At 45.3% G+C, this 12,543-nt stretch overlaps 1 protein-coding gene and 1 pseudogene across 1 annotated transcript; one reads left to right on the top strand and one right to left on the bottom strand.

The window, feature by feature from the left end:
* Positions 1-1,371: 1,371 nt before the first annotated feature.
* Positions 1,372-4,917, top strand: LOC119299071 (annotated as a pseudogene).
* A 926-nt stretch (positions 4,918-5,843) lies between these two features.
* LOC119298848 (protein SINE1-like) lies at positions 5,844-9,411 on the bottom strand. Its single transcript, XM_037576153.1, has 3 exons — positions 9,213-9,411; positions 6,892-8,237; positions 5,844-6,498 (listed from the first exon to the last, which is right to left on the bottom strand). The coding sequence occupies exons 2-3, from the start codon at positions 8,227-8,229 to the stop codon at positions 6,022-6,024; spliced, it is 1,815 nt and encodes a 604-aa protein (XP_037432050.1). The 5' UTR covers positions 8,230-8,237; positions 9,213-9,411; the 3' UTR covers positions 5,844-6,021.
* Positions 9,412-12,543: the final 3,132 nt, after the last annotated feature.

The following is a 12,543-nucleotide window of genomic DNA, read 5'->3' as shown; positions in this document are numbered from 1 at the left end:
GGGAGCCGCCGGAGGACAGCGGCGGAGGAACTCCCTGGCGGCACAGGCGAGATCGCCTCTTTCTTCGATAGGAAGAAAAGAACGATACGTGACTTTCCCACTATATGTATACTTGTGTGGTTGGTTTTCTAAATGATCTAGTCATTAGTACATATAGATGTCTCGGAAAAAAAGGTTTACATCTTTGCCCCCTCTAGTATTTCATCCTGGCTCCGCCCGTGTCGAGGATGGCAAGTTTAGCTAACATGCACGGCATTTTCCTAGCAAAAAGATCCACTGAGAACGGATTTGCCACCGTCTAGAAGGAAGCAGAACAATAGTATGTTACAAGTTACTACCACCAGTCCCTTTGCATCTATCTATACCACGCAAAGCAAAAGAAGAATCAAAGAAGAAGGATAAAGAAAAAGCTGACAAAGTGCATCGGCAATGTGCAAGCAAGGAACCAGCATGGGCCATGCTTTGGGGAGAGAGAAAGCAAAGCAATGTACGTGCGATAGCTCTCAGCAGCAGAGAGCACCATTGCCCATTACACCCATCTATCTTTCTATCCGCCTTGGCATTCTCTGCTTTGCTACCGGCCCCGGCGTGAGTGAAATTATTTTCGATTTCGAGCAGGGGGGTCAGGTGACACATCTCTTCATCCGACATATCGCTATGCAAATGCACATATAGGCATACATATATAGTGAAGATGTTTCTGTTTTGGTGTTGTGTTGTGAGATCAGACAAACTTCTGTGTGGAGGGAGGGGAGCGATGGGTTAGATATATATGCCCAACCCTCACGGTTTCCTTCTTCTTCTTTTGATGCGGATGCTGCTGCTGCTGCTGCTGGTGGTGATACAAGTTACTACACGTGGTCAAAATGGACGATTACCCAATACATCTGGTTAGTACCTCTCTTCATCCTAACCTCGTCTCAACACAGGAGTTGTTGTTTTACAACATACTAGTGCTTGTTGTTCAAAACTGAATAGAACTGATTTATAATCTGCTACCTCCTACATATTTGTTTCTTTTTTTTTCTTTCCAAGCTACACAGAACACACACTCTAGCGACCCACGATATATTATTGGATTGTGTGCACCTGCCAGATCACCCAAAAGCTCAAGCTCACGGGGAGAACACAGGCAATGCACTTATACTTCAACGGATGCGAAACAAGGATCCACAAACTAGTCATTTAGTGCTTATTATCTAATGAAAAAGTTATCTTGTGTACCTATATAGGTTATTTTCGTTGGTCCTATATTTAAACTTCTGGATCGGATGCTTTACTTGACTGGCCTTATACATTAATGTTGCATCATTCATCGCCCGCGTTTAGTCAAGTCAAAAGTTGTAGCTATTGAAACTATCTTACCCATATATGTACCACAAAGTCATATCTAACAACTTCTCATTACTACAGCTGATACACGGTTTTGAGGACGCCCCCAGAAAGCTGATTGATCATCTCTCAGAGTCATATGATAATCAGGCAGCTAAATCATTCTTCTTGGCTGGCTGGTGCGGCGAAGGTGTAGGAGCCTCTGCTGTTCTTAAGGCCACAGCCAAACTCCTGAAATCGAGAAGAAGTGACCCTGACACAAGAAAGCATTTTGGCAAAATTATCCATGTAGACTGCTCTCTATGGAAAAGTAGAAGATCCTTGCAGAGGGCAATCGTGGAGGAGTTAAATCTTGGCCATTTACTGCCCATGTTTGATAAGGAGGATGAGGATGATGATTTTAGAGGGATAAAGATCGGCTCTAGACTAGAGATACCACGCATCGGAAGTGAGATCAACGCTTCTCTAAGAAATGAAAGATTTCTGATGATTTTTCATTATGGGGGAGAAGAAGTCATTGATCTAGCAGAGTGTGGCATTCCTAATCCTGAATTTGGGACATATGCTTTAGGGCAACTGTTATGGAGTGGTTATGGAAGATTTCAACTCTCAGAGAGAAAAGACAAGTTAAAGTTAAGTTCTGCATATTTCAAAGTAATTCGTTTATCTCATGTGGGCAACCTAAACGTGGATGGTATATTGCTAAATTCATTGCGGGAAGAAGCCGCTGAAGTGATTGGTTTCACCGGCTTGGATGACATCAACCCAACAATAGTTTTGGATTGCTTCTCGTACTCACTGTTCCTGACAGAGCAACTACGCGGAATGCCTAGAAGCATCTATGATATTGATGCACAGGCCGAGCTTAAGAAAAGATTCCAGAATCTGAAAATAAGAAAGCCAATACTCGGAAAACCTTTCAGTCTTGACTTTGCTTGGGATACGCATGTTTGCAACTACTGGATATGTGATGGGGTCCTTCAAGGGGACAGAGCCTACGAGGTTGGCAGTGCATTGTATGAAGTGATACTTCGGATGTTGTGTTATCCATCTAACAGAACACAACTATTGACACGTTGTTTCGATCAACAAAGATTTAACCGCTGGATTTTAATCTCCTCCAACCAACTAGGGGCACAAGATATCTCAACTATTCCTGTCATTACATCATCATGTTTCCTAACATCGGGGGGAGATTCTCAACTACAACTACCAAATGACCTTTTTGTATTAGCCAGCAACCTCCACGTGCTAAAACTCTGCAAGTGCAGCTTTGATTTTGTATCCCCTCCTTTCCGATCTTGTCACAACCTAAGATTCCTTTGTCTTCACCATTGCACAAATACAAGGGAGGATCAAGGTGGAGGGCCATGTTTCCCAGATCTGTTGGTGCTTGACATACGCTTCACGGAGTTTGTCTTGCTGTCAAAGATGATAGATTTGATGACCAATCTTAGGGAGGTAAATACCAAGGGTGTCTCGTGGAGGTATGTAAGTCAAGCATGGGAAAAGCTACAGAACATTCACAAGCTCCGGGTAACCGAATCCTCAGATGTGATCATGATGGACACATGCTCTTCAGTAGATATGATGAATATGGAGCTCCTTGACTTGTCTGGTAACGTTCATTTGGCATCATTGCCAGAAATGACAACGGCACGGTACTTGAAGATGCTAGTTCTTGATGGTTGTTCCAGCTTGCAGCAGGTTGTATTCGGAGGAGCCCCTCCACTGCTCGAGAGTTTTAGCTTCGATGGTTATGGCCCAGCAGAGAAGTGGATACATCCCATACAATTGCCAGAAAAAGAACTGCGTCCCAAGTCCCGCAACGTCCCAGAAGCCAAGGTGAGAAGGATCTCCCTAGAGGGTTGTGCTCGATTGTGCAACGTGTTCTTGCATGCATTGCCCAATCTTGAGGAGCTGGACCTTTCTAGCACAGCCATTAAAACACTTGACCTCGGTGCAATGGATGTTGCACGGCTCAAGAAGCTATTCATGTTGGGTTGTGAGCAACTCCGTAGCCTACTCTGGGATGGAAGAAACCCTTCACTGGAAGTTCTACATGTAGACACTCGTGGGAAGACGAGACCAATGATCCACTGTGGAGAACAGAGGCCCTCTGTCTTTGAGGCACACATGGCTTTTACAGATGGAAGGTTCATTTGGTCTGTCATAAAGGGACTCGATCGGTATGACCCCAAGGTGCACCTCCATATTTCTACTATGATCCAGAGCCAAGTCAACATCACCAAAAGTATTGAGGATATTGGCACTACCCTAGAGGGTTTGGTTCCCGTAGGGCCCTTCTTACCTTACGTAGATATTGTCATTAACAAGGACACTGTCACACCTTCTTCCTTGGTGTGGGACCACCGACGACTTTATCCTTTGAGTGTCCATATAGAGATTGGTGAAGGAAGCCACCATTAGAGAGTATGAATGTCAATGCAAATTTCAGAAATTTCATAGAGTATAGAGTGAAATCATTGCATGTGCATGACAATATCTCAATCACAGCTAACCTTCCAGCGTCAAGAACATCATGGCTGCATTTAGAATGGTGTCATGTTGAGAGGTGCCCCAACCTTCACACTCTCTTCCCAAGTTGGGCTGGAAATGAAAGCTTTAGTAGAATAAGGGTATTTTCTGCATCTGATCTCCTGATGGCCTATTGCATCTGGGGTAGAGATATTACATTAGACTTCTACAGCTTTCGATACCTACAACACGTATACTTGCACAACTGTCCTAGGCTGGTGTTTGTCCTCCCTATTTCCTACCCAATGCCAAACTTAGAGACCATTCAGATCGCATACTGCCAAAATCTCCAACATGTTTTCCCACTGGCCACCAATGAGCACGCTCAAGAGATAGCATCTGGTGTCACATTAGAGAAGCTAAAGCACATCAGGCTATATCATCTCCACAGGCTAGAGCAGATATGCGGGGTCAAATCACTGGTCGCGCCGGTGCTGGAGACAATCACCCTCAAGGACTGTTGGGGCCTGAGACGGGTACCAACCGTGTCGCGCCAAGGCCCCAAGCCGGTGGTGGACTGCGAGAAGGATTGGTGGGATAGGCTCGAGTGGGACGGCCCCGAGGCCGACCATGAACCATCGCTTTTTGAGACGCGCCACTCGGCTTACTACAAGAAGACCCTCCCGAGGGTCTCCGTTCTGAGGTACAGTTTGCTCGGACATGGATTTTGTTCCGTGCATTGATAGATTGAGCAAGCAGGTGTCATTGTTTTTTTTATTTACTATCAGATTAATCAATGTTTTCTATTCACATTCTTCATTTCCTAGGTAATCTTGATGCAAAAAGAGGTCAAGCGGCTTACAATTGAGTTGTGATCTCACTCACAACTCTCTGGATTGTTTCCCCTAGTTTGTCGGTGTTTGGCTTTTAAGTGTGGTTTACATGCTCCATCTGCGGCATGGTGAGGGTGTTGCTACGTACTTTTGATGGAGGAATAAATGGTGTGCTTTCTTCACCAAGCTATGCATGGTGTGAGTATGCTTGACTGAATTGGATTGGATTGGATTGGTTTGGATTGGTGTGTGAAGCAAGTAGCACTGGATTGCTTGCTTGGTTCCTCTAGCTTGGTGTTTTGTTCACGATCAAGCTGGACGGCTTGTCTTGGTTTGTAATAAAAACAAAGAAATGTTATATTTGGTTATTTTTTCCCTCAAAAACAGCAGGATTTCTCCTGTTGCATAATATTTTTTTGGAATAATAATAATACGTCTAGATACATCCGTTTGAGCGTCAACTAATTCCGTACAGAGGAAGTACAAGCTAACCAAAGATCTAGCAAGAAAAGAAAAGAAAAGAAAGAATGGTGTGCAACAAAACCACTGAGCTAGTGAAATGCATCTACCCAACTTGGAAAACCACAGAATTTCTTCTTTTTTGCTCTATGGGCTAGCAGCTTGATTTCTTCTTAAAACTTCCTTCTGCAGCTATATAACTTCGGTTAAATTCCTTTAAAATTGAAATCATTCCTTGTCAAAATACCAAAAGCAAATAAAAAAATAACCACCTGAACAAAATACTTGATCCTATATATATGTACACATATGGATTACTGGTGAAACAAAAATGGTGGTTTTATGAACCTTTTTGCAGCAACTACGAGTTACTGGGAAAAATAACCGCACAGAACAAAAATATTTATCCTCTCATTCATGGAGCAACAACAAACCAATGAACACGCGGAGTATGAACAAAACAGTGAGAAGTTTGGACCAAAATTTATCCCGAAGCAGTTGTAACAAAACTAGTTTGCGGAAACATTGGTATTGCCTTGTCAATCTAGCTTCTACTACATTGGATACTTCTATCCAGATGATAATGAAATTCGGTGAACAATACCATCAACACCAGTAGTATACTACATGCCACTCATGTATCTGCTACACTAGCTGCATATACTCTGTAAAACAAATGCTATAAAGTAGAGAAATTCGGAAATGCAGCAAGGAATTATGTGCTACGCTTCAGCTTCCCACTGAACACAAAACTATCATGGTATTCATGCCAACAATCAGAATGTACAATCCAGCAAACTATCACTATCGTTCGACTAAATCAACACAACTTCTCAACCTTTACCCCACTTTAACTCGCAATCTACACCAAAGCCAACGCACATCGCAGAACAACCTGCATACAGGCAGAAAGACGCTACTATGTGGGTACAACATACGGCTCCCTCTGATCCTCCTTCCACCAAGCTAGCAAGAGCGCAATGACCAGTATCACTAGAGCACATACAAGGAGAAAAAGTAGGGTGCCAGAGCAGTTTCTGCTCCCTTTCCTGACTCTTGTCATCTTCTCATTCTCAGCTCGACATTCTCCGCTTCGAGATTCGCCTGCACTATCAGAACGCTCACTGTTGGTTGGTGGTAGCTTCAGATCTTCTATCGAGGTATCATTGCTCTGTACATGACACTGGCTGTCATGCTGAACAGAATCACAGTAGCCGTTCCTTTCCTCAACTTCACCATTTGTACATTGTCCTGAACAGTGCCGTCTCAGAGATGGGCTGTCGGGTAATCTGTGAGTATCTCTTTTTGATTCACTGCTAGAGCTATGAAACTGGAGCTGCTTCCTTGGGGTTGACTGCATCCAAACGTCTTCTGAGAAAGTTCCTCGCCTTGATATCTGAAACAAGTCCATGAAAGAAAAGAGAAAGAGCTGTAAATTTATTTGTACCAAAAAAGGTCAGGCTTCTCCAATTTCGTTCTTCAAACCACTAAGAAACAGTTCTTCAATGCATCAATGGAAATACCATAAGCAATCTACAAACATATATGTGGAGGATCTGTTTTGCATACGTGGAGGATATCTGTTTTGCGCATGAAGTTAGTAAGTTCCTTTCCTACCATACATCAAAAAGTTTGTTATTCCTATCATTTGAAAGATACCATTCCAGAACAGAGTACAAACGCTAACTCAGACACCATATCTTGACATGATAAGCCCCAAAGTTACTATAATTGCTCGTACATATGATAAGGCAATCAAGTCATCAATCAATTAAGATGTACTGTATACCTGAGAGCATCGATTAGTAGTTCGCGGTGTTAAACACATAGGGCATGGATCAGCAGTCCTTGTTGATACATCTGAATACCTCCTCATTGACTTATCTAGCAGACCAGCAGAACCATATTGTGCTATCACACCGACACCATCACGATAATCAGATACAATAGTGCGAGGAAACTCATCACTGGACATTTGATGTTGTCTGTCAGAACCATTACTCAACAGTCGCCTCCTTACCCGTGCACTTACAGGTACACCTGAGTATTGCCCCACTGAAGGCTGGGAATCATGGTCTCTGAACCGATTAACAGATTGTGTATCATCATACAGAGATTCATTTGAACCGCAGTTTCTTATTTCCGCATCATCCATAACAGAATGTGAATATGATCCCCTCCTCCTATGTCTTCCATCATGAATTTTTGCCAATGGACTAATTCTTTTGCCATGTCCACACTCTTCCTGCTTGTACAGTGTATTAGCAGTCTCAGCTGCCTGAAAAGCTGGAGTGCTGATCTCTGGCATGCAATGATCCCTCAGTTGCTCCATAGCTTGGATAATGCTACTGATCTCAGAAAATATGATGCTCAATTCCAAAGTCTTCATGATGGAGTGTATCATTTGAATGGATGATATGATCATCTGAGAATTGCTTGCTTTAGTACTCTTGTCCAATATACTTAAGCCTGATCTTATCAAAGACCGCCCGTAAGGCTCAAGTGTCAACCAATTCTGTTCCAATAGAGCAACCACTAAGCCTAAGTGTGAAATGGTCTGGCAGCGTACCTCCCCTAAGGCCCCTGAGACTTTTAAGCAGATGTCGTTAACTAACTCGTGAGATGCAAATTGCCAATTGTTGGACTGGATAAGTGCAGTGACGCAGAGAGCAGAACCAGAAGATACACTCTCCTTCGTGCTCATCAAGCAACCAGAAAAGGGACTGCAGAGAGAGCTAATGATCCCACTTTTCTCTTCTTCTGTTCCCAGGGGATCAATGACATAGCGTGATAATGTGCGTATCACCTTGGAGCAACCAACACCATGCAAGGACCCTGTGGCTGAAGACATGATTCTAATGATGGCTGAAACGATCTGGCTGATATGTGGCACAATGTTGCAGCCATGGACTTCCGCAGCAGTCTCAAACACGCATAAGAGCTCCTCCTCAGAGTATGAGCATGGCTTGTCAGGGTCACAAAGGCGGGTGAGAAATGGTGGAAGTGTGTTCGAGTTGAGTTCTTTCACATACTGCTTCCACCCTCTGAAGGCTTGCTTTTCGCTGACAGGATCTGCCACAGAGTCTTCCAGTTCTGCATGGCGTCCCGCTCTTAAACTCCTCCCCATTGCATACACTGGATATGTTCAAGAAATAGAAGAAAAATCCATGAATACAAAGTAAAAACCAGAGCCAGTTATGGAAGTAGGTAAATAACCTTAGCTGATCAACAAAGGATGGTCTATCCAATCTGAAAGTACCAAATACAGCATCATTTATTGAAAATGCTTCACTTGATTTGCCACCACCCACATTCTACCAGAAAGCATATACAATGCAAAAGAGAGCACAAACTCCACAGTCCATAAAAGGAAATTCACTACTAACTACCAAGCTGAAGACAGGATCCCTACATGTCTGTTAAATGTTCCTGACGTAGCACAGAAATGTAGAGCGATAAACCGATAAGACGCTCTCTTTTATTTCTAAACAAACTTCCGAGATAATGTTCAAGTAGATCATGAGAGGCATCCTATACATGAAAAATAAATCTCCATCATATTATTAACACCCCACAAAATTCAGAGAACACCTGTGTGAGTGCTACTGTAGATTATAGCAGCAAATTTGCAGCAACTACTGATACCCTTGTGTGGTACCTTCTTGGTAAAATCACAGATTTGTTAGTACAGTACTTCCCAAAATAGAGAATCCCCAGTTTTGAACATGCTGCCCAGCAAAGCAAATCCCCCATTTTTTCAGTACGCACTTCCCAAAAAAGAAAATCCCCAGTTTTCAATCAAACCACCCGATGCAAGTCGGAGGTCTTGGGTCAAAAGAGACCGTGCTCTTCTTACTACTCTCCACCGGATGCCCGGATCTCCCGCACCAACGGTTCGAGAACAGGGGAAAATTTTAATCACACGGAGCGACCAAATCTTCCCCCCAAAACATACCGCAATCCGCGCTAACAGTTGACTAGGGGATTACGGGGAGATCCCTACCGGCGGAAACTAGGTTCGAAATCACGTCAGGAACACGCGGCCGGATTCGGCTGTCCGCGGCGCGGCAGAGACGGGGGAGCAATCCAAGAAAGCTAGGGCTTGCTCACCAGCGAGGGGAACCCTCCCGAGTCCGGTGGAGGCGTGGAGGAGGAGGAGGGGAACGCCGACGAGGGAGGGCTCCCTCCGCTCGACGTGGCAGGCTTGCTCCGGCGGGGGACGGGGAGCAGTTGCGGGCGGGGGCGGCGGCGGCGGTGGGGGTTTCTTGTTTCTTTCCTTTTTTTCTCTTTCCGCTGACTTTGTGGGGAAACCGAAACGGACCGGCGGACGAAGAGGGGGAGCGGGAACCAAATTTTATTGGGTCCGACGGTTGGGCGTGGGTAGTGGTAAGTGGGCCTCGTTTCGGCCCAGCCCGTGCCAAGGGCACGTTGATAGATAGAACCTATGATTGTCTAAAAAAAATTGTCTCAAAAAAAGTAAGCAACCCTAAACCCTTCTGCCTTCCCCAACTCCTCAATCAAGACGGTGCAACAATGTGTGATCACCTTTGAGTTAGTCTGGACCATAATCACGGGGGATCGAGGAATAGGGAAAAGTTTTCAAAATCTTCATCGATAGGAGATACACGCTAACAGAAGGGGAAAATGTATACATGCATACAATTATACACATCTAAGAGTAATGCTAGACCTATGGAAGATAACCTATGGATTTAACGGATGGGCAAATGTGAGATGTATAATTGGGAAACAGGGATGGAGAGGCCCACCCAAATGAAAACCAGGGGGAGGAGGGGAGTAGAACATGTGTAACTCGTGTGTGGGTGTAGGATTATTGCACATGTACTGGCTACATAATTATACACATGTAATTTCTTAGAGATCTCTCCAGCAAAAATAGTTCCTGAGGTCTAAACAATAACGAAAGAACCGGCTTATCAATATCAGGATCTATAAAAAAACACGTCATCATGAAAATACTATTGAGATACGATACACAACAACGAAGATGACGGAGGCTCAGTGCCGACCACCACAACATCACCACCGACACCATCTCACCAGGACGATTGACTACACTACATCGGCAATGTCGTGTGCTAAAGATGAACATCGATGCCTTGTTCTCGGAACTAAATGAGCATGCGAGATGGGGCTAGCGATTCTAGACCACCTTGGTACTCTCATCTATGCTCCTGATAGGGGGTACGGATAGGAGGGCCAGCGGGCCGGCTCCTTCCGTGATGGAAGGGCATCGAGGCCAGGCTTTGCTTATGCCGCCGTCGCAACCCTTCTTGCTGGAACTTTGCGGCGGGGGAGAGGACGGGGACGCGTCGTTCCTGCAGTCGAAGCAGCCCCTCCTCCCCGTTGTTGCCACTGAGTTCGTTTGTCGATCTGGTGTTTTTTTAGTTCGTTCGGTTCCTCAACTATACTTGTTGAATTAGTTCAGTGGAACCACTCCTCATTTTTGCTGCCTCTTGACTCTACCCAGATCCCCATGGCTCCGATTTTGAAAAAAAAATCAAAAATCTGATTTTTAAACTTTAAAATAGATCTGGAAAAAGACTGTGCATCCTTGCGAAGTTTTATGATTATAGTTTCATGTTTGAGCGACAAAAGAAAAAGAAAATCATGTATTTTTAGCACATGAACTGTTCACTGTGAAGGTCCGTCAATTTTCGTGTACCTCACACCCAAATGTACTTCCTCGTAAACATGTAGTAGTATACATCCCAATGTAGGTGCGTGCTTTTTCCAAATTTGTTTGAAACATAAAATGTTGATTTTTGCTTTTTCTTCTTTTTTTCATTCTGTTTATATATAGTGCATCTCATTGATAGATAGAACCTATGTTTCATGCATCCACTGGAACCGATGGTCATAAATGCTTGCTCCACCTCAATTTCGGAACTAACTAATTGCCAGTGCGGAAGCATACATATTCTCGTGATCCTTTCATCTAGTGCTCGATGATACTCTTGTTGGGGAACATAGCAGAAATTCAAAAAAAATTACGCATCACCAAGATCAATCTATGGAATAATCTAGCAACGAGGGAAGGAGAGTGCATCTACATATCCTTGTAGATCGCTAAGCGGAAGCGTTCAAGTGAACGGGGTTGATGGAGTCGTACTCGTCGTGATCCAAATCACCGATGATCCTAGTGCCGAACGGACGACACCTCCGCGTAACACACGTACAGCCCGGTGACGTCTCCTACGCCTTGATCCAGCAAGGGGAGAAGGAGAGGTTGCGGAAGACTCCATCCAGCAGCAGCACGACGGCGTGGTGGTGGTGGAGGAGCGGGACTCCAGCAGGGCTTTGCCAAGCACTACAAGAGACGAGGAGGGAGAGGGGTAGGGCTGCGCCAACAGGGAGATTGAATCGCATGTTGGGATGCCCCTTTGCCTCCACTATATATAGGGGGGAGGGAGGGCTGCACCCCCACCTAGAGTTCCCACCCCAAGGGGTGCGGCAGCCCTAGATCCCATCTAGGGTGGCGGCCACAAGGGGGAGAGGGGGAGGCGCACCTAGGGTGGGCCTTAGGGCCCATCTGCCCTAGGGTTTGCCCCCTTCCCCTCTTGGAGGCGCCTTGGGCCTTGGTGGGAGGCACCCCAGCCCATCTAGGGGCTGGTCCCTTCCCACTATTGGCCCATGTAGGCCTCCGGGGCTGGTGGCCCCACCTGGTGGACCCCCGGACCCCTCCGGTGGTCCCGGTACACTACCGGTGATGCCCGGAACAATTCCGGTGGCCAAAACCATACTTCCTATATATCAATCTTTACCTCCGGACCATTCCGGAACTCCTCGTGACGTCCGGGATCTCATCCGGGACTCCGAACAACATTCGGTAACCGCATACATACTTTCCCTATAACCCTAGCGTCATCGAACCTTAAGTGTGCAGACCCTACGGGTTCGGGAGTCATGCAGACATGACCGAGACAACTCTCCGGTCAATAACCAACAGCGGGATCTGGATACCCATGTTGGCTCCCACATGCTCCACGATGATCTCATCGGACGAACCACGGTGTCAAGGACTTAATCAATCCCGTATACAATTCCCTTTGTCTGGCGGTACGATACTTGCCCGAGATTCGATCGTCGGTATCCTGATACCTTGTTCAATCTCATTACCGGCAAGTCTCTTTACTCATTCCGTAACACATCATCCTGTGATCAACTCCTTGATCACATTGTGCACATTATGATGATGTCCTACCGAGTGGGCCCAGAGATACCTCTCTGTTTACATGGAGTGACAAATCCCAGTCTCGATTCGTGCCAACCCAACAGACACTTTCAGAGATACCTGTAGTGTACCTTTATAGCCACCCAGTTACGTTGTGACATTTGGCACACCCAAAGCACTCCTACGGTATCCAGGAGTTGCACAATCTCATGGTCTAAGGAAATGATACTTGACATTAGAAAAGCT

This window comes from Triticum dicoccoides, chromosome 5A (genome assembly GCF_002162155.2).
Source record: "Triticum dicoccoides isolate Atlit2015 ecotype Zavitan chromosome 5A, WEW_v2.0, whole genome shotgun sequence".
Lineage (NCBI taxonomy): Eukaryota > Viridiplantae > Streptophyta > Magnoliopsida > Poales > Poaceae > Triticum > Triticum dicoccoides.
Note: the sequence above shows the minus strand (reverse complement) of the source record. Positions and strands in the feature narration are given on the sequence as shown.

What these genes read in the sequence shown, in the direction of transcription:
- LOC119298848 (XM_037576153.1), bottom strand. Translation starts at nt 8,229, where the DNA reads ATGGGGAGGAGTTTAAGAGCGGGACGCCATGCAGAACTGGAAGACTCT. An exon ending in CTACTAATCGATGCTCTCAG is followed by an intron (nt 6,499 to 6,891) that starts GTATACAGTACA and finishes GACTTGTTTCAG; the next exon opens with ATATCAAGGCGAGGAACTTT.